At 45.8% G+C, this 25,617-nt stretch overlaps 1 protein-coding gene across 2 annotated transcripts in view; it reads right to left on the reverse strand.

The window, feature by feature from the left end:
- Nucleotides 1-9,238: 9,238 nt before the first annotated feature.
- The window catches only part of CDR2 (cerebellar degeneration related protein 2), a 42,984-nt gene continuing 26,605 nt past the window's right edge, over nucleotides 9,239-25,617 (reverse strand). Inside the window, exons 3-5 of one of the 2 annotated variants that reach the window (XM_059692056.1) lie at nucleotides 13,172-13,320; nucleotides 12,764-12,925; nucleotides 9,239-11,068 (exon numbers count right to left, since the gene is read on the reverse strand). In XM_059692056.1, coding sequence (XP_059548039.1) covers nucleotides 10,234-11,068; nucleotides 12,764-12,925; nucleotides 13,172-13,320 — 1,146 coding nt within the window. In that variant the 3' untranslated portion in view covers nucleotides 9,239-10,233. The remainder of the gene's footprint in view (nucleotides 11,069-12,763; nucleotides 12,926-13,171; nucleotides 13,321-25,617) is intronic. The other variant, XM_059692057.1, reaches the window with a different exon arrangement.

Raw genomic sequence — 25,617 nt, forward strand, 5'->3', positions numbered from 1 at the left:
ACCCTTGGTTCTCCGTCCCAGCTCAGAGCCTGGCCCCAATCGGGACCTGCCTATCAGGGGGAGAGGCCAACTGCCAAGGTGGGTGGGCAGCGGGCTGATTGGGGCTTGCTGGCTGGGGGCAGGGACAAGGTAAGGTAGGGACCCAGGAGGTTGGTTGCCAGCCCCGAGGAGGGAGCCAACTCTCGGAAACCCTGGGAAAGGTGCCATATCCACCGCTACCCACCCCCAGTTCCCCGTCCCAGCCCAGGGGCATGCTGGCCAGGGGAAGGGACCAGAAGGTTGGCCAGCAGGGCCCACTGTCAATCAGGGCCTGCGGGCTGGGGACGGCTCCTGTGTTGAGCGTCTCCCCGCTGGTGGTCAGTGTGCATCATAGAAACTGGTCGTTCTGTCGTAACGGTCGCTTAGGCTTTTATATATAGAGATCCTCACCTAAGGATATTTTTCCATTGATTTTTAGAGAGACTGGAAGAGAAAGGGAAAGACAGAGAGAAATATCGATGTGTGAGAAACACATTCATTGGTTGCCTCCTGCATGCACCCCAACCAGGACCAGGCCACAGAGGAGCCTGCAACCGAAGTATGTGTGTGCCCTTGATCAGAACTGAACCCGAGTCACAGGCCAATGCTCTATCTACTAAGCCAAACCAGCTAGGGCAAAAAATCTTTTAAAAGAAAAAGATGTCAAATCTACAAACTAGTTATACAACTTAAGGTAATAGAAAAAGAATAAACCAAATACAAAACTAGCAGAAGTAAGGAGAAAATAAAGATTAGAGCAGAGATCAATGAAATAGAAAATTGAAAAATACCAATGAAACCAAAAGTTGATCTTTGAAAAGATAAAAAAAAAAAAAGGCAAATTTTTAGCTAGACAGACTAGGTAAAAAGAGAGAAAACTCAAATTATGATAATCAGAAATGAAAGTGGGGACATTGCAACCAGTTCTACAGCAATAAAAACACAGTAAAAGTTCAGTTCTGATCAAGGGCACTATAAACAATTACATGCCAATCTGGATAACCCAAATGAAATGGACAAATACGTAGTAACACAAAACCAACCAAGACTAAACCATAAAGAAATAGAAAAGCTGAATAGACATACAACTAGTAACAAGACTGAATCAGAAATTAAACAAATTAAAAAAAATCTAACAAAGAACAGCGCTTTGGCTGGTCCTGATGGCCTCACCAATGAATTTGACCAAATATTTAAATAAGAACTAATACCAATCCTCAGCCTTTTCAGGAAAAAAACCAAAAAACAGAAAAAGAGGGAATACTACCTAACTTCTATGATCCAAGCATTACCCTAATATTAAAGCCAGAAAAAGAAATTACAAGAAAACAACAGGTCAACATCCCTTATGAATACTAAGGCAAACAAAACAAAATTTGACAGCTCATTAAAAAGATTATATACCACGACTAAGAGGGATTTATGTCTGGAATTTAAGGATGGTTCAACACACAAAAACAAATCAATGTAATACACCACATCAACTGAATGAAGGGGCGAAAAAATGCATATGATTATTTCAGTTGACACAGGGAAAGTATTTGACAAAATTCAATACCTTTCATGATAAAAACACTCAACAGGAATAGAAGGTAATAAAAGCCATATGTGAAAAATACAGTGAACATCATACTCAGTTTTGAAAGACTGAAAGCATTTCATGTAAGATCAGGAACAAGGTAGTGATGCCCATTTTAACCACTTCTATTTAACATAGTGCTAAAAGTTCTAGTCAGAGCAATTACGCAAGAAAAAGAAGTGAAAGGAATCTAAATTGGAAAGGAAGCAGATGATATATGTAGAAAATCAAAGATTCCACTACAAAACTGTTAGAAGACATGAATTAAGCAAAGTAGCAGGATACAAACTCAATGCAAAATGTTTCATTTCTATACCCTAACAATGAGCAATCTGAGAAGGAAATTTAGAAAAACAGTTCTGGAAGGGAACCAAGGTAGTGGTAGAGGTAAAAGCCTGTACTTGCTGCCTCCCACAACCACATCAAAATTACAACTAAAATATAGAACTGCCTGAAATCTGGCTGAATGGAAGTCCTACAACTAGAGAAGTAAAGAATTACAGCCCTAGCCAGTGTGGCTCAGTGAACAGAGCATTGGCCTGTGCACTGAAGGGTCCCAGGTTCGATTCATCAAGGGCACATGCCCAGGTTGCAGGCTCAATCCCCAGTAGGTGGCATGCAGGAGGCAGCCAATCAATGATTCTCATCATTGATGTTTTTATCTCTTTTCCTCTCTGAAATCAATAAACATCTATACTAATAAAAGGGTAATATGCTAATTAGACCAGACATCTTCCAGGCAACCTTCTGGACATCCTTCTGGACCAGCCGCGGGCAAACTACGGCCTGCGGGCCGGATCCGGCCCATTTGAAATGAATAAAACTAAAAAAAAAAAAAGACCATACCCTTTTATGTAATGATGTTTACTTTGAATTTATATTAGTTCACACAAACACTCCATCCATGCTTTTGTTCCGGCCCTCTGGTCTAGTTTAAGAACCCATTGTGGCCCTCGAGTCAGAAAGTTTGCCCACCCCTGTTCTGGACAAAGCCACAGTGGCAGGGCCAAGGCAGAGGCAGTTAGGTGTGATCAGGCCAGCAGGGGAGAGCAGTTCAGGATTGTAAGTCAGACATCCCCCGATGGGTCCCGGATTGGAGAGGGTTCAGGCCGGGCTGAGGAACCCCCCTCCCCCACACCCCCATGCATGAATTTCATGTACCAGGCCTCTAGTATATATATAAAAATAAGAAATTATATCAAGAATGATAGGAGACATTGAACAGACTGTCAAACTACAGTGGGAAGCCTGGGGAGGGTTTGGGGGGGGGGCGGTTAAGAGATCAACCGAAGGACATATATGTATGCATATCGGAATAACTGGTGGACACAAGACACTGGGGGTGGGGGCCGGGGGAGTGTCAAGGGGGGGAAAAAAGGAGACATATGTAATACTCTTTGTAATACTTCAAGAAATAAAAATTATTTTAAAAAAAAAGAGCAACAGGAGAGGTGGAGGCATGGAATGGGCTGGTGTGTTTTTAATCAGGAGGGATATTTCTGCTGTGGACGCTCCTGTAAGAAGAAGGGGTCCCAGCCCCACACCAGACTGCCAGGCCAGAGTTCCAGAGCTAGGAAGAGAGGTCCCCATAACTCCAGGCTGTAAAAGCCAGTGGAGATTATGGCTGAGTGACAGAGACTGCCAGAGAACCAGCCATTCCACTTAAAGGGCTGGTGCACAGACCTACTGAGACTCGATCCCTCTGGCTCCAGTGCTGGGGCAATGGCTTGCAGGGGACTCAGGAATACATGGGGAGGAACTGTATTGTCTGATATCGGAGCAAGAACTCAGGGCCCACTTTCTTCCCATCAAGGGTGCTCCCAGGGGTCATTGTTCCTATGCTAAGACTTCCCAGGTTGCAGAGCTGACTGGCTGCCGTATCTGAGTTTCCATCAGCATGGCCCACACTGTTTGCTCCACACCCTAGAGCAGGGGTCCTCAAACTGCAGCCCGCCGAAAACATTTATCCGGTCCGCCAGGTGTTTTTGCCGCCTCTGTGTGCATAGGAATTTGTTCATAGTTTTTTTTTTAAACTATAGTCCGGCCCTCCAACGGTCTGAGGGACAGTGAACTGGCCCCGTTTAAAAAGTTTGAGGACCCCTGCGGCCTAGAGAGTCCCTGAGACCACACCCCATCCAATTTGCAGCCCCACCCAAACTGTTTACAGTGGCTTTTCCATGTGAATGAACTGGCCTGACTCAGGCTTCAGACATTCCTAAAATCTCTCAAATAAGCATCAACTGGCATCAGCATGCCCCATACCTATCAGTAAGAGGCCCAAGACTTGGCACTAGCACCAGCCTGCTTTGCTTCACAGTTGGGCCTAGCCTGGGCACTTCCAAGCCCAATACAAGTAGCAGCCATCTGAAGATAGCTCTGTAGCACCTGCCAGGTGGCCTCAGGCAGTGGCTGACTTTGCACCTCCTGGGAGGCCCCAGAGCCAAGTGCACCTGGTGGACAGCTTCAGACCATACCAGATTACAATTCTACACATCCACAGTGACACACTCAAGGGGAAGACTCAGTGAGCACCAAAGCCCCACTGAAGCAAGTCCATAGGAGTATCTCCTGCACAGCAGCTCTTCCACTTTATTTGCAGTTGGTCCTCACAGGCAATTAGTCTGGAGGTCAAAATTCCTGCCAGTAACACAAACAGCAATCAAGTCTCAACTACAACAAGACTGCACATAGCCCACACAGGGACGCAACTAGAGTGGCTGGGGAGACTAAGCCACTGGGCCCTATGGGACACCTAGTACACAAAGCCACTCTACCAACTCAAGGAGACATAGCAGCTCTACAGGGAAGCAGCCAACATGCAGAGACAAAGAAACATGTCACAAATGAAAGAAATGGAAGCAGCCCTGACTGGTTTGGCTCAGTGGATAGTGTCGACCTGCGGATTGAAGGGTCCTGGGTTCGATTCCAGTCAAGGGCATGTACCTTGGTTGTGGGCACATCCCCAGTAGGGAGTGTGCAGGAGGCAGTTGATCGATGGCTCTCTCTCATCGATGTTTCTAACTCTCTATCCCTCTCCCTTCCTCTCTGTAAAACATCAATAAAATAAATGGAAGCAAGAAAACTACTGGATACAGATTTCAAAACAATGTTTATAAGGTTGCTCAAGGATCTTAATGAGAGCTTCAAGGGACTTAGTGAGACTTAAGGATCTTACAATTTCAAAGACAAAAAAAGGTCCAATCAGAAATGAAGGATACACTAACTGAAATGAATAATTTACTGGGAGTCAACAGTAGAGTAGCAAGCTGTGAGTTTGACATGCTTGGAGTAGAGGATATCGAGAATCAAATTAACGATTTGGAATCTGAGGAAGCAAAAAATATCCAATCAGAAAAGCAAAGAGAAAAAAAGAATTAAAAATATGAAGATAGCCCTGGCCAGTTTGGCTCAATGGATAGAGCATTGGCCGTGGACCAATGGGTCCCAGGTTCGATTCCAGTCAAGGGCACATACCTTGGTTGGAGGCTCCTCCCCCACCTGGGCCCTGGTAAGGCTCCTGCAGGAGGGAACTGATCGATGTGTTTCTGTGACATTGATGTCAAAGAAACAGAAAACAAAACAAACAGGCAGCTAAGCATTTGAGAGATGATATTTGCAAACAGTAGCTCCGACAAAGGTTTAATTTCCAAAATATGTAAAGAACTCATAAAACTCAACACCAAACAATCCAATCAAAAAGTGGACAGAGGACCTGAAAATACACCTCTCCCAAGAAGACATACAAACAGCCAATAGATATATGAAAAGATGTTCAACCTCACTAGCAATTAGGGAAATGCAAATCAAAAGGTGTGAGATACCCCCTCACACCTGATAGAGTGGCCATTACCAACAAGATAAGTAATTAAGTGTTTGGAGAGGTTGTGGAAAAAAGCGAACCCTCATTCACTGCTGGTGGGAATGTAGACTGGTACAACCACTATGGGAAGCAGTCTGGTGATTCCTCGAAAATTTAAGAATAGAGCTACCATATGATCCAGTCATCCCTCTCCTGGGTATAGACCCCAAAAACTTGAAATTATGTATTCGCAAAGATATATGCATCCCTGTGTTCACTGCAGCATTATTCATGGTGGCCAAGACGTGGAAACAACCAAAGTGATAAAATACTGGATAAAGATGTGGTCCATATACACAATGGAGTACTACTCAGCCATAACAAAGGATGAAATAGCACCATTTGCAACAACATGGATGGACCTTGAGAACATTATGCTAAGTGAAATAAGTCAGACAGAAAAAGCTAAGAACCATTATTATTTCATTATATGTGGGATATAAAACTGAAGCTTATGAACACAAAGAGCAGAGTGGTGGCGCCAGAGAGGGTAGGGAGAGAAGGAGGTCCTAATATGAGGTGACAGAAGATTTGGATGGTGGACACACAGTGCAATATACAGATTTTGTAACATAGAAATCCACACATGAAACCTATATGTTCATGTTGGTCAATGACACCCCAATCGATTTCATAAACAAAAATAAAGACAATGTACAATCTTAAAAAAAATAAAAACAGAAAAACTGAAAGAAGACATAAATAAATGAAAATACATCTCATGTTAATGAACTGGAAGGCTTAATATTGCTAAAATGCCAATATTACCTAAGGAGATCTACAGAATCAACACAATCCCTATCAAAATCCAAATGATGGTTTTTGCAGAAATAAATGGTGCTGGGAAAACTGGATATCCACATGCTAAAGAATGAAGTTGGACCCTTACCTAACATATTAAAAAATTAACTCAAAATGGATCAGGACCTCAATGTAAGACCTAAAACAATGAAACTCTTAAAATTAAAAAAGTTTATGCATTAAAAAGACACTATCAACAGAGTAAAATGGCAACATACAAAATGGAGGAAAACATTTGCCAATCATATTATCTGATAGGGAATTAATATCCAGACTATATAGAGAACTTAAATTCAACAAGAAACAACCTGATTCAAAAATGGGCAAAACCCTAGCTAGTGTGGTTCCATTGGCTGAGCATCACCCCATGCACTGAAAGGTCACTGGTTCAATTCCTGGTTGGGGCACATGCCCAGGTTGTGGGCTTGATTCCCAATGAGGGGTTGGGCAGGAGGTAGTAGATCCATGTTTTACATTCTCTCTCTCTCTCCCTTCTCCATTCCTCTCTCTAAAGTCAATGAAAACATGTTTAAAAAAATAAAAAATGGGCAAAGGATTCGAAAAATATTTATCCAAAGAAGATATACAAATGGTCAAGCTCATGGATTCTCAAAATCACTAATCTTTAGGGAAATGGAAACCAAAATTACAATGAGATACCATCTCACACCCATTAGAATTGCTATTATAAAAAAAAAGGAAATGTGCTGGCAAGGATGTGGAGAAATTAAAATCCTTGTGCACTGTTGGTGGGAATGTAAGGTGGTACAGCCAATGTGGAAAACAGTATGGAGATTGCTCAAAAAATTAAAAACTACCATATCATCCTGCAATTCCACTTCTGCATATATACTCAAAGAAAACTGAAAGCAGTTTCTTAAAAAAATGTTTTTTTAAAAAATACATTTTTATTGATTTCAGAGAGGAAGGGAGAGGGAGAGAAAGAAACATCAATGATGACAATCACTGATCTGCTGCTTCCTGAATGTCCCCTACTGGAGATTGAGCCTACAACCCAGGCATGTGCCCTGACTGGGAATTAAACCCTGACCTCCTGGTTCAAAGGTAGATGCTCAACCACTGAGCCACATCCGGCTGGGGTTGAAGAAATATTTGTATACACAAGTTCTCAACAGCATTAGTTACAATAGCTAAAACATGGAAGCAAACCAAGTATCCACTGATGTATGAATAAACAATATGTAGCATATACACACAATGGAATATTATTCAGCCTTAAAAAGGATACTCTGCAATATGCTACCAGAGGAGTGAACCTCAAAGTCATTATGCCAAGTGAAAAAAAGATAACTATTGTTTGATTCCACTTATATGAGGTACTTAGAGTAGTCAAAGTTATAAAGACAGAAAGTAAATGGTAGTTGCCAAGGATTGGGTGAAGAATGGAAAGTTATTGTTTAATGGGGACAGAATTTCAGTTTTAAAGATGAATTATGGGGATGGATGTGACGATGGTTGCAAAAAATGTGAATGTATTTACTACCACTGAACTATACATTTAAAAATGATTAAATTGTTATTACACTATGTATATTTTAACCATAATAAATTAAAAAATGAAATCAACTGGATCAAAGGATTGTCAAGAACAATAAGACATTGTCAAGAACAATAAGACACACACACACATACATATATATTTACGAATTTTTTTGGTAGTAGCAAAGACTAGAAGCAATCTACCCACCAGGGAGTATTTAAATGAACTAATATATACACACACATACACACACACACATATCCATAAACTGGAATACTATACAGCTATCATGAAGAATGTAGATAGCCCTAGCTGGTTTGGCTCAGTGGATAGAGTGTCAGCCTGTGGACTGAAGGATCCAGGTTCGATTCCAGTCAGGGGCACATGCCTGGGTTGTGGACTCAATCCCCAGTAGAGGGTGAGCAGGAGGCAGCCAATAAACGATTCTCTCTCATCATTGTGTCTCTCTCTCCCTCTTCCTTCCTCTCTGAAATCAATTAAAAAATATATTTATATTTTAAAATATATAAATTACATATATATATTTTAAAAAGAATGTAGTCAGTGAGCCTAAGCTCTTCCAATCAAGAGCGAGGGACAGATGATGTTCGTCAGGCACAAAAGCACGAGCGGACCACCTGCTCAGTGTTCGTGTGCTCCCAGACCATGTAGTCAGATAAAGGTAGATGATTTCAAAGATTCATGGTTCCGTAAAAATGGAAGATACAGAAGAGTGCTCATAGGACACTCATTTGTTTAAAAATATGGGTCATATAAACATATTCATGTATTAATATATACACAGAGTATTTTGGAAGACTATACAAGAAACTTAATTTGTACAGTTGGTTCTGGGGAGGGGATGGCTTGGGAGATCAGGGAAGACAAGGTGAGTTTACAAACTCTTTTAAACTTAAATAATTCAAAAGCAAAATTTTAAAAAGTCAATGCTCATTTAATGTTTGAATATTATGTTTCTTTCCTATAAATGAATGAGAAAATGTTTTGAGAATCAACTGGTCAAGTGCTATTAATTCAGTACCCAGTCTGACACTCCTAAAATAGTGAAAAATTATAGAGTATATAATTTTGAAAATGTTTTCCAATCATATAGTAATTTTAACCAACACTGGTCAGTCTGAGCAGAATTGGTGCTATTACATAATCCCAAGGACTTGTGTAAAAGAAATGGGGGGTAGGGGGAATCACTCTCAATCCCTGACCTGAGTGGCTCAGTTGGTTGGGCGATGGCCCATCCACCAAGGGGTTCATTCCTGGTTTGATTCCCAGTCAGGGCACATGCCCAGTAGGGGACGAGTAGGAAGCAGCCCACAGATGTTTCTCTCTTTCTCTCTCTTCCTAAAAATAATTTTTAAAAAATCATTATCAAATTTCCTAATGTTTGTTGGAAGAAAAAAGAGTGAACAGTTGGTTACAACAGTGAAATGGCTTAAGCTTAAATTAATAGGCAACAGACCCATTTGTTCATTTTCATAGGTAGTTTTATTTGGTTTTTAGAAAAATATATACAATTACTGGAACCACAGTTCTCTTAAATAGTTTTAAATTAAAGTATGCAAGTGCGAGGAGTCATCCATTTCCACAGTTAGAATGATGCCAACACTGTTCAGTAAAGCAGCAGATGGGGTTCCTGCAGCCAAGGCCAACCACTGACAGGAGCCGCAGGCACTGAGCAGGTCAGCAGCTCAGACAGCACAGGAGAGCTTTTCCCCGTTTGTATTTAAGAAAGGAGATAGGTGTGTGCGCGGCTACCCTAACACTGCACTTTGCGTGAACACACCGGGATGGGGGTGCAGGCCTTTGGGGTGGAGCGCAGGCTGACAGGCGGACCTGGGTCCAGCAGAGCTCGCCTTTCTGCAGGTGCTCAGTGCTGTAGGTCTGTTAGGATCACCTGTCAGTGCGACTGGCAGCAAAGGAAACTCTAGGGTGTGGAGTATTGGTTAACACTGTTTCTTTGGATTAGACCCCTACTTTCTCCGAAATGGTCTTCCTGAATTCACAGTATCCACCGGTGCTCGGGGACAGTGCAGGTTGGTGGTTGGCTTCCACATTTTTGAGAAGGTAAGCCAGGAGGCAGCAGGGATCGCCTTAGCTCCGTTTCCCCGGCCCTTTCCCGTGTGGTAGGCACTGCGTATGTAAGCACATCCTGTGGAGGCTCCAGGCCTACCTCTCCAGGAGCACAGCTCTGCCCCACTGCTTCAGGGCTTCTCAAGAATGGCAGCCTAGTCAGCGCCAGCCAGAGGCCAGTTTGTCGTGGGAGGGGCTTACTGCGGGGCTGAAAGGGACCTGGGTTAGGAAGCTGATACCAGGAGCCATCCTCTTTCCTCACTGTGTATACACACTTGCTGAGTCAGCAAAGTAGTGAGCCACTTCAGGCTTTGGGGTCTACAAACATGTCTGAGTGGGAGAAGGGTGATGGGAGATAGGAAATGAGCAGGGGAGCTGGAGGCCCCATTAAGGGGAGGGGAGAGAGCGGTATTTCATTCTCTGCTCGTCAATCTCCTGCTTCGTCTTCTGGATGCAGCTGAAGATCTCCTCAAAGAGCGCTTTGTATTCGGGAGGTGGTGTGCTGGTGGGGGACCCAGCAGGCTCAGGGGCACCAGCGGCGGGCGGGTCCCTGGAAGCTGGGTCCCTGGCTGGAGCCCTGGCAGTCTGCACAGCCTTGTGGGACAGGGAGTCCCCCTCCTGCTGTTGGCACTTCCTCAGCAGCTCCTCGTACTTGGCCTTCAGGGCGCTATACTGTGTGTCCACTTCCTGCAGCAGGGACACACCCCTCTGCTTCACAGCCTTGGCCCTCCGGATGCAGGTCTCCTCGTGGCCCTTCACGATGTCACCGCCGGCCAAGCTGCTGAGCACCGTCTCACTGCTGCTGCGCTTGAGGGGCCTCCGCTGGGCCTCGGGCACCGTCAGCAGCATCTCCTCCAGCAGGCTCTGGCCAGCCTCTTTGAAAGGGACAAATAGGGAGTCGGGTACCAGCTTTTCGACCCCATTCACGAAGGGACGCTCCGCCTGCAGCGCCCGCCGCATTTCAGCCACCTCAGCCTCCAGCTCCAGCGCCCGGGCCTGGTAGGCGCCAGTGGCCCCCAGCTGCTGCTCCAGCTCACTGTTCTCCTTCAGCACAAGCCCGTACTCCTCCTCCAGGGCCACCCGCCTCTGCCGCTCCAGGCTCAGCTGTGCCTGCAGCGTCCTCACTGCCGTCTTCAAATGCTTGTTTTCTTCTTCGTCGGGGCTTGGCTGACTCGGCAAGGAAGTGATCTTTTCCGCAAACACATGGTCATACACAAAGTGTCTAGGGAAAATATGGAAAGAATACATTAACCAAGCCAACTGAGAATGGTGAGAGGAAGAGTCGTGATTCTTTTCAGCTAAATATTTTTGAGGAGCTGTGACAGGGACCGAATTTTTGCCTATTCCTCACTAGAGCAATGGCTAAAAAGAAATTGTGTGAAGTGGGCAAATAAAACAGATTTGAAAATAGAATTTTTAGACTAACTTTTTTTTTTTAAAATATATTTTATTGATTTTTTACAGACAGGAAGGGAGAGAGACAGAAAGCTAGAAACATCGATGAGAGAGAAACATCGATCAGCTGCCTTCTGCACATCTCCCACTGGGGATGTGCCCGCAACCCAGGTACATGCCCTTGACCAGAATCGAACCCAGGACCCCCCAGTCCGCAGGCCGACGCTCTATCCACTGAGCCAAACCGGTTTCGGCTAGACTAACTTTTTTAAACATGAAAAGTGTCCAGAACACCCATTCCCAAAGATCAGTGGTCTATTAGCTTTCAAGGGAGCCAGAACGGCCAGTGTTCTCGGCCTTGGAGAGGTTAGACTCTCCAGGGTAGTCTTAAAAATTACTGATGCCTGAGCCCTAACCAGTTTGGCTCAGTGGATAGAGCGTCGGCCTGTGGACTGAAGGGTCCCAGGTTTGATTCTGGTCAAGGGCATATACCTTGTTTTCAGGCACATCCCCAGTGGGGGGTGTGCAGGACGCAGCTGGTCAATGTTTCTCTCTCATCAATGTTTCTAACTCTCTATCCCTCTCCTTTCCTCTCTGTAAAAAAAAAAAAAAATCAATAAAATATATAAAAAAAGTTTCTTAAAAAAAAAAAAATTACTGATGTCTGCACCCCCACCACCCCCATGCTGACCTAAATGGTCTGCTGCCTGGACTTGGGTTTTTCCAAGCTCTCTGTGTGGTTCATATTATGCAGCCATTGCTGTAGTGGTTTTTAACCAGGAGTGCACATCAGACTCACCTGGCAGCTTTTTACCCACACCCAGAGGTTCTGATTTAGGCTGAGGGAATCACTTGTATTGCAGTTGGAAAAACTCAGCAGGTGATCTGATGAACCAAGCCAAGGGTGAGAACCATCAAACACAGAGCTGGCCCCTCTCCCTGTTCAGGATCCTTGGCAACTTGTAACTGTATTTATCTGTGTGAAGATTTGTTCATCTGCCTCTCATGGGATGGAAAACTCCTTGAAGGAGGGCAGAAGCTATGTCTATTTTACTTGCCACTCTTCATGTCTAGCATAGCACCTGACCACAGCAGGTGCTCAATAAATAGTTTTAAGTAAAAATTCAATCTCATAACTAAATTATAAAGGCATTTGGTTAGGCACAAAAACCGTTCACTGGGATTTCTGTTTTACTGAAGTTTCAATTTTTTTCTTCACTCTAATGTAAAATATAACCCCCAAATTTGTAGTCTATCAGAAGTACTGCATTTTATCTTAAACTAAGATTTAGCACATTAATAACATAGAAATAAATGCTCCCAAGACTTTAGAGAATGAATTTCCATGAAACTGCTAATGCCCAAGAACTCTATGATTTGCGGTTAGTGGTTTGTTCAAACCACTGGTGGTCTAGCAGCCACGTGACGTTTCTTAAATATATTTTGAGTCTACAGGAATGCAGATGGCATCTGTGTGGAGATGCTCCTGTATGTGCACGCGCTGTGGAAGGTGGGCTCTTACTGGCGTAAGTCATACAGCTCTTTCAGACCCGAGAAGCTGGGTGCCGACTTTTGGCCACGCTTCCCCTGGCTCCTTCTCCCTTGGCCAGATGACTTCAGCTCCTCCACTTGGCCCTGGAGGTGATCGATGTTGGCTTGCAGGCTTTCGATTGTTTCAGTCAGGCTGTGAGGGACAGACAGAGCCATTGCTGCTTGTCACATGAAATTGAGGGCATAGCAGTGAGGAGAGATTAGCTGCCAATCGCTCAAACTGGGCTTTCTTAATTGGAAGGGACTGCTCCCCAATCTATTCTTCATAAAGAACTAAACCTTACCCCACACTAACCCAAACCCACGACAGTCATGCTCTATTCTAGTTTACACTAAATGACTCCCGCGCCCTGGGCTCGATGAATTTTAGAAAGTTTACCTCAGAATCTTCTGCTGTGAGGCCTTGCTGTCAGCAACGAGCTTTTGATTTGTTTCTTCCAGCTCCCTTGCAGTGACATCTAGCTGCTCATAAACCTTCGCATGCTGCTCATTCATCTGCCGCAGGAGCTCCACCTGCTTGGTCAGGTACTGGAAGAGAAGGTGGATGCGCCCATTCACACAGTGAACACCTGAGACGCCTGCTGCCCTCCAGCACCACTGGGGTCCTGCAATGCAATTCTGACACTAACTCCCTGGAGTTAGTGACCCCACAGGTCGTGAGGCTCAGTTTCACAAAACTGCCCACACTTCAGATGCAAGTCCCATGGGCTGCCTGTACTTCTGGCCAACCACCTATAATTTGGAGATTCCCATGACCTCCCCTTAGGTTCAATAATTTGCTACAACAATTCACAGAACTCAAGAAAGTGCTTCACATGCATTTACTGGTTTATTTATAAAGGAATCAACTCAGGAACAGCCAAAAAGAAGAGATGACAGGGCAAGCTGGGGCTGGGGAGGGCAATGTCCACCCCTCTCCAGACACACCACCCACCCTCCTAGCACCTCGTTTCAGAGTTTCATCAAAGCCTCATTACATAGGCACGACTGATTAGATCATCACCATGTCGCCATTGGTGCCTGAGTGCAATCTCCAGTCCCTGTCCCCTCCCCAGAGGCTGGAGCTGGGCTGAGAGTTCTAGCCTTCCTCTGGCAACCAGTTCCGATCCTATCAGTCAGGACATTCCAAGGTTTTTACGAGCTCTATGCCAGGAACTGGGGACAAAGAGCAAATATGTAATTTCTTAAAAATATATACTAGTATTTTTTTTATTGATTTCAGAGAGGACCGGAGAGGGAGAGAGCGAAACATCAATGATAAGAGAAAATCATTGATTGGCTGCCTCCTGCATGCCCCGTAATGGGGACCAAGCCCGCAACCTGGGCATGTGCCTTGACCGGTAATCGAACTGTGACCTCCTGGTTCATGAGTTGATGCTAAACCACTGAGCCACACCAGCCAGGCTGTATAATTTCTATTACACCACAATACCACAGGTTTATTTTATGAAAAGAGGAACTTTAAATCCCAATTAAGCTACCTGTCTTCAGAGAAGGTGAGTCCAGGCCATGCTCTACACGCTCAGTTCCCCTCGTGCTTACCAACCCCCTGTGCACCACGGAGGGCAGTCAAGCCTTACAAAGCACACAACATGCAAAATTCACACTCAGTAGGAAGAATCTCATGAGAGAGTGATCTCACAGAGAAAAAGCACAGAAAACATGATCATGTTTAAGCAAAAGTTTCATGTTTTACAGAAATAAGAAAGCCTAAAGTGGAGGATTTCAGGTGATTTGCACTTGGAAAAAAAATCATTTTCTTTTTCTCTAAGTAAAAAAAAAACTGAAGGGGGTGTGGTGATAACATTGATTTAACCAGAAAGATAGTTTAGCTCATTATTCAAAGACTTGTTATTCTTAATTCTGAAAATGTTATCACCATAATCCTTATTTATGAAAAATTACTTATTTTGGTGCTGCTACACTGCTTTCTAAATGGCAAGGATAAGGGGAATAATCATAGCCTAATCAATGCCTCAGCATTCAGTTACTTTGATTTCCTACTTGATTCCACCTGAAGACACAGAAACAGTAATATTCCAAATGAAATATTTATAGGACTTCTCTGGAAAGAAAAAAGGTAAGTCTGAAGCATTACAATGACCAAATGGCAACAGACCAAAGATATTACTTTAAAAACACGTTTCTTGGCTTTTTATAGAGCTACTAGAGGCCTGGTGCACAAGATTCGTGCACTGGGGGTGGGGAGTGGGGTTCTTCAGCCCGGCCTACGCCCTCTCGCAGTCCGAAACCCCTTACTCCTTACTGCCTGCCTGCAGCGGAGGTGGGAGAGGCTCCTGCCACTGCCGCTGTGTTTGTCAGCCATGAGCCCGCCCGGCTTGTGGCTGAGCAGTGCTCCCCCTGTAGGAGTGCACTGACCACTAGGGGGCAGCTCCTACATTAAGCATCTGCCCCCTGGTGATCAGTGCTCATCATAGTGACTGGTGGTTCTGCCGTTCAGTTAATTTGCATATTAGGCTTTTATTATATAAGATACAAGTATTTGCAAAGCTAACCGACTTTTCAAACAGGGTAAATGATCTGAATGGACTCTTTAAACAGCAGTGTAGCAGAGCTGGAAGAAAACACATGGCCTTTTTTCAAATCTGGTCACATAACTTGGGAGCAATGTGTTGAGAAATCAGCTCTCACAATTTCAACTTCCTCATCTAAACTCTTGGGGCCAAAAGTGGTTTGGAAAATTCTTTAAAATTTAGAAAGAGAACATGGCACATGCTACACACACTTTGTAACACCTCCAGTGAGGTCTGGGTATCACCCTGTAATCAAGCATTAATATCTCTGCATCAACAATTATGGTAAAGAGCATAAATAGTCTCAGTTCAGGGTTTGCTGCCAAATAAATTGCTGCAAACTTAAGGGAAAAAAATCTTGTTTTATAACCCTTTTGGGTTCAGAATTGTACAAGAGAGGTTGAAGATCGGTTCACACCCACTTGTAGGTATTAATGAAAGGAGATAAGCAGCACAGTGCATGATCCCTGTGGAGTCTGTGCCTACTCTTTGCTCCAAGTCCCACTGGTTCTCCTGGTCCCTGGGACACTGACCAGTGAAGTCTCTTGGAAGAAGCCTTTCAGAACTGCAGGGGGGTGCTCTTAATCTTGTCCTCTGGCTATCAATGTCACAGCAGATTGCTGTCACTGACAGACATGTGTTCAATCTCTTGGAGGAATACTGGAGTGGAAAAAAGGTTTAGAATCACAGGAAAATGTCCTATCTAATAAAGAGGGAATATGCTAATTGACCCCCATGCCGTCGCAAAGATGGTGGCACCCACAGCCACAAGATGGCCAGTGGGGGAGGGCAGTTAGGGGTGACCAGGCCAGCAGTGGAGGGCAGTTGGGGGCAACCAGGTCTGCAGGGGAGGGCAGTTGGGGGCGATCGGGCTGGCAGGGAAGCAGTTAGGAGTCGATCAGGCTGGCAGGGGAGTGGTTGGGGGTGATCAGGTTGGCAGGCAGAAGCGGTTAGGGGAAATCAGGCAAGCAGGCAGGTGAGCAGTTGGGAGCCAGCAGTCCTGGATTGTGAGAGGGATATCCTACTGCCCACAGGGATCAGGCCTAAACCGGCAGTCAGACATCCCCCAAGGGGTCCCAGATTGGAGAGGGTGCAGGCTGGGCTGAGGGACACCCCCCCCCCCCAGTGCACAAATTTTGTGTACCAGGCCTCTAGTATACTAATAGTTTCAGAAAACTTTCAAGTTACTTTATACCAAGTATAGGAGGACTGGAAAATGGCTGCCGACGGGAAGGCAGGCTGCAAGATAGTGCGTGAGTGGGAGAACAAAGGGAGAGTGTGTGGTCGCACGGGGAGTGTGTGTTTGTGAGTTGAGGGACAGCTATACTCCAGGGGACTGTTGGGGACTGCCGGACGGGGTTCCCCTGACTGGACAGCTTCCATGCTGCTGGGATCCTCCCGGAGCAACCGGCTCTGACGCGAAGACCATACCATCTTGAAGGGGAGAGGTGATGTTGTCAGAAGCCTGAAAATCCCAGGAATCTACAACAACGGCACCCGGCGAACTGTGAGCCTGGGAACACCGGTCCCCAAGCGGCGCGAGCGTGTGGATTCGAAGGAGCTCTGAACCCCCGCACGGGAAGGCCAGATTTCGCCTGGGTTTTGGGCAGGACAGAGAAACGTGTGGCGAGAGCTAGAGGAAAAGTCCGTGGCTGTTGGGGCTGGCAAGATCAGCGAATGATGAAGGGGATCTGCAGGGCTGCTAACAGAAGGGAACTCTAAAAACAACAACCCATAACTGAACTGGGTGCAAAAGGGCAGCCTAAAAATTTTAACAGTGTGCCAGCTGCTTAGACCCAAGGGGAAAAAAGAGTGCACAGACTTGCACCGGAGTTCATGCTCTTACTCTGGCTTGTTTTCTCGCTCTCTTTTTTTTGAATTTTTCTTTTTCCTCTTTAAAACCTTGCTTTTGATTACTAAGCCCAATACATAGGATCACCCAATTGGGGACACTCTAAGAAACTGCAGGGGAAAGTTGTTTTTGTGGAACCTGGGGATCAGAGTGGGGAATAAAGATCAGAGAATCATCTCTGGGGCAGCCCATTCCCCCAAACCAGTAGTAAGTGCCACAGGGATAACAAAATCTAAACACTAGCTAGAGAGGACCTACAGACACGGAGGTCAATCCAGAAACACTTGCCACCCAGGGATTGAATCACAAGTTGACTCTTGTGTAAACACAAATAAAGGAGCATAAGAAACAGAGAAGTACTGCCTGCTTGAAAATCAGGACTGTGGCTTATAATACAGAGGAGCAGTGGAACGCAGGGAACTTCAATACTGTCCTGACTAGGAAACAGATGTGCCAAACAGAACAGTAGAGGAAATGAATGACCTTCACTACTGCACATTTTTATTTTTTTTCATCTTTTACTCAAGAAACTAAATTTTTTTTCTTTTTCCCTCACTTGATTTTACTTTTTTAATTATTACATTTTTATTTTTAATCAGTATTATTACTACTACTATTTTACCTTTTTTTTTTTAAAAAAGTGTAATTTTATTTTCTCTTTATTTTGGTATTAGTGTTCTACATTCTATTTTCATCTTTCCTTTAGCATCATCTTACTCCATCTGAACTTTACCTTTATGCCAACACTCTCTTACTCACTTTTCTCCTTTTGTTGTCCTGTTTCTCTTACCCTATTCCTGCTTTAGATTTCCCCTATTTCTTCTTTTTACCCTGTTAAAATTTCACCCTACTTATATATCTAATTTCTAATCCCCTGCTCTAAGTCCATACACACCTCTCTATTCTCTTTCTTCACTATCCAAATTTTTTTTCTCTGTCATTTTGTTGTTGTTTGCTTGATTGTTGAATATATTGCGTTTTTTTATGCTTGTGAGATTGTTTCACTTTTTCTTTTTCTTTTTTTGGTTATTTTTTGCTGTTTTCCCTCGCCTCACTTGATATTAGTTGTTGTCTGTAGTCTGCATTCATCTCTAGGTATTTGTTGCTGGCTTTTGTTGGGATTAGTGGCTGTTCTATTGGAGTCTTCTCCCCATAGAAATAGTTTTTTCCCCTCTTCTATTTCATTCTTTCTTTTCTCTCTTACTTTTTTTTCCTTTTCCCAATTTCATTTTTGCACTTTTCCCCTTCTTTTTTCTTTTTCTCTTCTCTCTTCCTTCCTTCCTTTCTTTCTTCTTTCTTTCCTGTCTTCCTCCCTCTTTCCCTTTCTTTTCTTTTTCCCTTCCCTTCCCTTCCCTTCCCTTTCCCTCCCTCCCTCCCTCCCTCCCTCCCTCCCTCCCTCCCTCCCTCCCTCCCTCCCTCCCTCCCTTCCTTCCTTCCTTCCTTCCTTCCTTCCTTCCTTCCTTCCTTCCTTCCTTCCTTCCTTCCTTCCTTCCTTCTTATCCCCCAAATCTCTTTTCTCTGATGATCACCTTTATTTGGGGTTATTAGTATTGTCAATACATTTGTGTTCAGTGCCTTGTGCGTTGTGCCTTGGTGTGTTGTATTTTGTGCCTTTAAATCAACGCAGGAGAGAGAGAACTACATAACCAGACACCCGGAGAAGAGAGATCATGGGGAGGCAAAGAAACAGCCTGCATATGAAAGAAAAACAGGTATCACCAGAAAAGGAAGTAAACGAAATCGAGGCAAGCAACCTGTCAGAGAAATGGTCATAAGGTGGATGAAAAGAATGGAAGACAAATTCAACAATATTTGTAAGAACCAAGAGGAAATGAAAAAGAACCAAGAAGAAATGAAAAATGACATCACTGTTATAAAGAACTCAATAGAAAGCATCAACAGTAGACTAGAAGAAGCAGAGGACCGCATCAGTGAGCTAGGAGACAAGGTAGGAAACAATACCCAAGCAGAGCAGCTTCTAGAAAAAAAAAATTAAAAAGCAGGAGGAGAGCCTAAGAGAGCTTTGGGACAACATGAAACAAAACAACATCTGCATAATAGGGGTGCCAGAAGGAGAGGAAACTGAGCAAGGAATAGAAAACCTGTTTAAAGAAATAATGACAGAAAACTTCCCTGATATAGGGAAGAAAAAACTCATACAAATCCAAGAAGCTCACAGAGCCCCAAACAAAATGAACCCCAAAAGACCAACGCCAAGGCACATTATAACTAAATTGGCAAACTCCAACAACAAAGTAAGAATCTTAAAAGCGGCCAGAGAGAGACAGAAAGTTACCTATACCAAGTATAAGTCTCAAATACTCTTTGGGACCTATGCACAACAACTTAAAAGAAGGCTAATGCATGGACCAGACACTACATATTAATATACAACTAGAACTGTTCCTGCCTCGTGACTGAAATATTCCTATCTTTGCAGGACACATCTACCCCATAAAGGGCAGGTGAGAAGCCAATTCCCACAGAAGCCTTTGGGTGGGCAAAGGCTCAGAGAAAAGAGACAGCCAAATGGGAGACAGTGGGCTAGTGGCTAAGAGCATAGGCTTTAGGATCAGAATCTGGTTTGAGGTCCCACTTTGCCATTTTTAACTGGGTGACTTTCAGCAAGTAACTGAATTTTTCTAAGGTGAGATCACCTTATCATCTACCTCATAAAGGTGCTATGTCTGTAAAGGGTTCAGCATGGTATCTGGCATATGAAAAAACTGTTCAATAAGAGGTAACTATTGTTATCTTTATGTAGTTCCAGTTTTCAAACTTTACATGTGCCAAGATTCATCTGGAGGATTACTGAAGTATAGAAACCTGGGCCTTTCCCCTAGAGTTCTCATTCAGTGAGACTGAAGTAAAGCCAGAATTCTACATTTTTAGCAAAAACCCAGGTGATGTTAGTACAAGTGGTTCATGGATCACAATTATTAGAGAAATATTGATTTTGGACGTGGAAAATCCTGGAAGCTTCCCCTCTCCCAATGTCCTTTTCTTGGGTCTGGGAGATAGAAGCATTCACTTGGATAAACAAATAATTTTAAAATATTTTTAAAAATATATTTTTATTGATTTCAGAGAGAGATAGGAACATTAATGATGGGGATCATTGGTTGGCTGCCTTCTGCATATGCCCTACTGGGGATCGAGCCTGCAACTCGGCCATATGCTCTTGACTGGAATCAAACCTGGGACCCTTCAGTCTGCAGGCTGACGCTCTATCCACGGAGCCAAACTGACTAGAGCTAAAAAATACTTTAATTGATTGACTTGAGAGAATGAAAAACATTAATTTGTTGTTCCACTTATTTATGCATTTATTGGATTCTTGCATGTGCCCTGACTGGGGATCCAACACACAACCTTGGTGTATCAGATGATGCTCTAACCAACTGGGTTACCCAGCGAGGGCAACAATTCTTAAGCTTAACCTAACCATTTCCCTTCTGAGGACTTAGTTTAGTTGCAGTTAGTCATTAAGATTAGGCTACAGCCCAGCAGTGGCTCAGCAGTTGAGCGTCGACACATGAACCAGGAGATCATGGTTTAATTACCAGTCAGGGCACATGCCCAGGTTGCAGGCTTGATCCCCAATGTGGGGTGTGCAGGAGGCTGCTGATCAATGATTCTCTCTCATCACTGATATTTCTATCTCTCCTCTCCCTCTCCCTTCCTCTCTGAGATCAATAAAAATATATTTTTAGAAAATATTAGGCTAAATATTAACTGTATACAGTAGCATTCTCTACCATGTTATATTTTGATGTTTTTAGAATCATAATCCTCTGAAATCACATACTACTTACCTTAACCTCTTCCTAGCTTCTCAGCCCACCCAAATATTGAGTCTTTACAGATGGATAATCTTATCTACTACGTTATTAAACTTTCTATTATGGATAATTTCAAACATATATAAATGCAGAGAAAATGGTTTAATGAACCTTCTTCTATCCACCATCCAGTTTCAACAATTATCAAAACAGTCAATCTTGTTTCATCGCTTCCATATTTCTCATCTTCAATCATTTTAAAGCAAATCTAAGACATCTAATTCAAGTATATACATATCTATGTATTTCTAAAAGATACACTTTTAATTTAACCATAATTCCAATCAACCTAAAAACTCCAATAATTCCTTAATATCATCTCTCATGTTTCAGTGTTAATCCTTTCCCAACTGTCTCTTAAATGTTTTTTCCAGCTTCATGTTAGCTATTGTCTTCCTTATTTCACACTCAGTGGGTACATTTACCCTAAAGTTTTGGAGCTGCTTCACTCATGGTTCCTTGTCCTTTAAGACCTTTACCCTACTCTCCACTTTCTAATCCAGCAGTTAAACTGGGGTTCATGGATAAAATTGAGAGGGTCTTGTAAACTTGGATGTGGGGAAAGTTACACCTTCATCTTCACTACCTTCTAAATGAAATTTAGCATTTCCTTCTATTATGAACTAGTGGCCCAGTGCACAAAATTCATGCACATTAAAAGGAAATTAGAGGAAATATTTTAATATTGCTATTTGCCCTTTCTCTATAATAGAAGTGTCTGGCTGGCCCCACCCCCACTGGGCAACACCAAGACCCGGCCGGCCCCACCCCGTCAAGCCCCAAGTGGGGGACGAAGCCTACATCTCACGGTGCCAGGGCAGGAGGGTGTGGCCTCAGGTCCCCTGGCCCCAGCCTGCGCCACACAGTCTCACCCAGACCCACCGCACCACGAGACCCCAGACCTGCCACGCCGGGGGACCCATCAATGCATCTCCTGGTGACCAGTCGTTTGGTCATTACGGATGAAAATAAAGTCATGCATTTAAGCATGCACATTCATTTTCAATGTCTGATTTGTCTACGTTCTCTAAATTGCAAAACAAATAACATCTTCAGCCAGATAGCATCATAATGCCAAGTTCTTTATATAATGACACATACCATTCTCTCCACTCAGTATGCTCCATTTGAATGGATTAAATGTATGCGACTCATATGAAAGGCACCGCTGCTTGCTCTTAATAAAGGAAGCATTAGCTCATTACCTAATGCTGTAAGTGGTTTAAATGGCATATACTGAGTTGAAGAACAGAAGGAAAAATAACAACAAAAAACAACGTTCAGTGCTGTGGATGGCAGAACCTCTCCCTTTCCCTTTGTTTTTTTCTGCTTTTCCCATGAACCTATTTGCGCTCTCCTCAAAATCAACACAGAAGACAAAATCAGATGCTGTAATCTGCATTTTATAGTGCTATTTGAGTACAAAGAAGTGCTTTCCAATCTTTACATTATTATTATTATTACTAGGGGCCCGGTGCACGAAATTCGTGCACTGTGTGTGTGTGTGTGTGTGTGTGTGTGTGTGTGTGTGTGTGAGGGGAGTGTCCCTCAGCCCAGCCTGCCCTCTCTCACATACTGGGAGCCCTCAGGCGTTGACCCCCATCACCCTCCAATCGCAGGATCGGCCCCTTGCCCAGGCCTGACGCCTCTGACAGAGGCATCAGGCCTGGGCAGGGGACCCTCATTTCCCCCCCATCACTGGTTCTGCCTCCAGCCCAGGCCTGATGCCTCGGCCAGAGGCGGAGACCCCCATCACCCTCCGATCGCCTGATCGGCCCCTTGCCCAGGCCTGACGCCTCCGCCAGAGGTGTCAGGCTTGGACAGGGGACCCCCATCTCCCCCTGATCACTGGCTCGGGCTCCCGCCCAGCCCTGAGGCCTCTGGCCCAGGAATCATGCCTGGGCAGGGGACCCCCATCTCCCTCTGATCGCTAGCTCCACCCCCCACCCAAGCCTGACGCCTCTGACCCAGGCTTCAGGCCTGGGCAAGGGGACCATCATATCCCCCCAATCCCCGGCTCCGCCCCCCGCCCAGGCCTGATGCCTCGGCCAGAGGAGTTGACCCTGATCACCCTCCGATCACCAATCACCGGATCGGCCCCTTGACCAGGCCTGAGGCCTCTGGCAGAGGTGTCAGGCCTGGGCAGGGGACCCCCAGCTTCCCGCGGTTGCAGGCTCCGCCCCTGCCCAGGCCTAATGCCTCTGGCTGAGGCGTCTGGCCCAAGCAGCGGGGACCCGCAGCTGCAGCGGCCCCGCGATCATGGGCTCCGCTTTAGGCCCAGGCAAGGGACCCCTAGCTCCGGGGACTGCCAGCTTCGACCGTGCCCAGCTCCCATCGCTGGCTCCACCCCTACTTCCTGCTATCACTGGCCAGGGCAGCAAAGGCGCCTGATTCTCCGATCATGGCTGGGGGGCAGGGCCAAGGCGGCCCCAGGGCCGCCTTGGCCCTGCCCCCCAGCTCTTAGCTCCCCCCTGGGTTACCCATCACTGTCAGTGGCAGGGGGCTTCTTCCTGCTTTCCCTTTCGCCTCCCTGCATTGTGCCTACATATGCAAATTAGCCGCCATCTTGTTGGCAGTTAACTGCCAATCTTAGTTGGCAGTTAATTTGCATATAGCCCTGATTAGCCAATGAAAAGGGTATCGTCGTACGCCAATTACCATTTTTCTCTTTTATTAGATAGGACTAGGGGCCCGGTGCACGAAATTCGTGCACTGGGTGTGTGTGTGGGGGGGAGTGTCCCTCAGCCCAGCCTGCCCCCTCTCACATACTGGGAGCCCTCAGGCGTTGACCCCCATCACCCTCCAATCCCAGGATCGGCCCCTTGCCCAGGCCTGACGCCTCTGGCCTAGGCGTCCGGCCCGGGCAGCGGGGACCTGCAGTGGCAGCAGGGGGTGCCGCAATCGCGCGGGCTCCGCCCCTGCCCCTGCAGGAAGCCTCTGGCCTAGGCGTCCAGCCCGGGCAGCGGGACCCGCAGCTGCAGTGGCCCCACGATCATGGGCTTCGTTTTAGGCCCAGGCAAGGGACCCCTAGATCCCGGGACTGCCAGCTTCGACCGTGCCCAGCTTCCATCGCTGGCTCCACCCCTACTTCCTGCTATCACTGGCCAGGGCGGAAAAGGCGCCTGATTCTCAGATCATGGCTGGGGGGCAGGGCAAAGGCGGCCCCAGGGCCGCCTTTGCCCTGCCCCCCAGCTCTTAGCTCCCCCCTGGGTTTCCAATCACTGTCAGTGGCAGGGGGCTTCTTCCTGCTTTCCCTTTCGCCTCCCTGCATTGTGCCTACATATGCAAATTAACCGCCATCTTGTTGGCAGTTTACTGCCAATCTTAGTTGGCAGTTAACTGTCAATCTTAGTTGGCAGTTAATTTGCATATAGCCCTGATTAGCCAATGAAAAGGGTAGCTCGTACGCCAATTACCATTTTTCTCTTTTATTAGTGTTGATTATTATTATTATTATTATTATTATTATTTAAATCAATGCAGCTCAAACTTGCTCCCAAAGTTCCAGGAGGCAGGCCAACTTGGTTGTGCGGACACACCTTTGCTAGGTGCTGTCAGGCTTCAGAGTTGGGGCAGGGAAGATGCGAGGTGTTGCTGGAAACGAATCAGCTCTCCTCTCTACATAGCGGGAGTCTTTGCATTATAAAATGCAAAGCAGCAGTCATTTTCCTTTATCCCCATCCCCAGCCCTCCTCGTCTGGGGGCGTAGGAAGGGGCTGGGAGGATATTTACTCTCGGGTCTTTGATTTCTCTTATTTAACAGCCCAGTGGCAGCGCTTCTCTGAGCACAACGCCAGCGGATCAGGGCTAGCCGCACCTGGAAGGCAAGTGGCAGAGCTGAGCAGGGGCTTTGACCAGGGGCTCGAGCTGGGCTTGGGACATCAGGAAGTTGAAGGAGCCGGTTTAGGAAACCAGCGTGTGTGGTGGTCCCCGGCACGCTGTGTCGCGTCGCACCGCAGTGCTTGGCTTCCCTCCACTCCTGCAGCTGGGAGAGTTGAGGCTGAGTGTTGGTGAAACTCGCTCACCTGTCGTAACCTGGGTTTGGGCAGGGAGCAGGGCCTGGTGGCCAGAGCGCACGGGTCACAGCAACCTCGTCAGGCGGCTCTCCTCACGCCCAGACATCACAGCCAGGGTGCAGGTGTGGAGGCAGCTCCCGAAGACTCTAGGCCCCACCCCCACTCCGCACCCAAGCTCCCCGCTCTCCCCCTTTCACCCACAGGCACCACCGGCGTGGTGTGCCCCAAGGCTTGGTGTGCAGACACCAGGGTTGCAGGTTCAAGATGCTCCGCCTCCTCCTGGCACTTTGAGCCATAAGAGCCGGCAGGGAGCTTTCCACTCGGTCTTGGTCTTTGGTCACTGCTGAGGTTTTCTGGACACTCTAGGCCAGGGACAGCCAGGACCTATGCCCCTGACCAACGCCGTGCCTGCAGCCTGCTTGGGGTACCCCCAGCCCCGAGAAAGCGTGGGGAAGTGGCCGGCCTAGGTGAGATGCTGCGGGGTAGTGTGGGGGGTTGGCTAGCCGCCCCACCCTCAATTGGGGTGGGAGAGGCTGACCAGGGGTGGGGCCGGAGGCGGGGCTGGGTTTGCTTGCGCCTGC

This window comes from Myotis daubentonii, chromosome 4, assembly GCF_963259705.1.
Source record: "Myotis daubentonii chromosome 4, mMyoDau2.1, whole genome shotgun sequence".
Lineage (NCBI taxonomy): Eukaryota > Metazoa > Chordata > Mammalia > Chiroptera > Vespertilionidae > Myotis > Myotis daubentonii.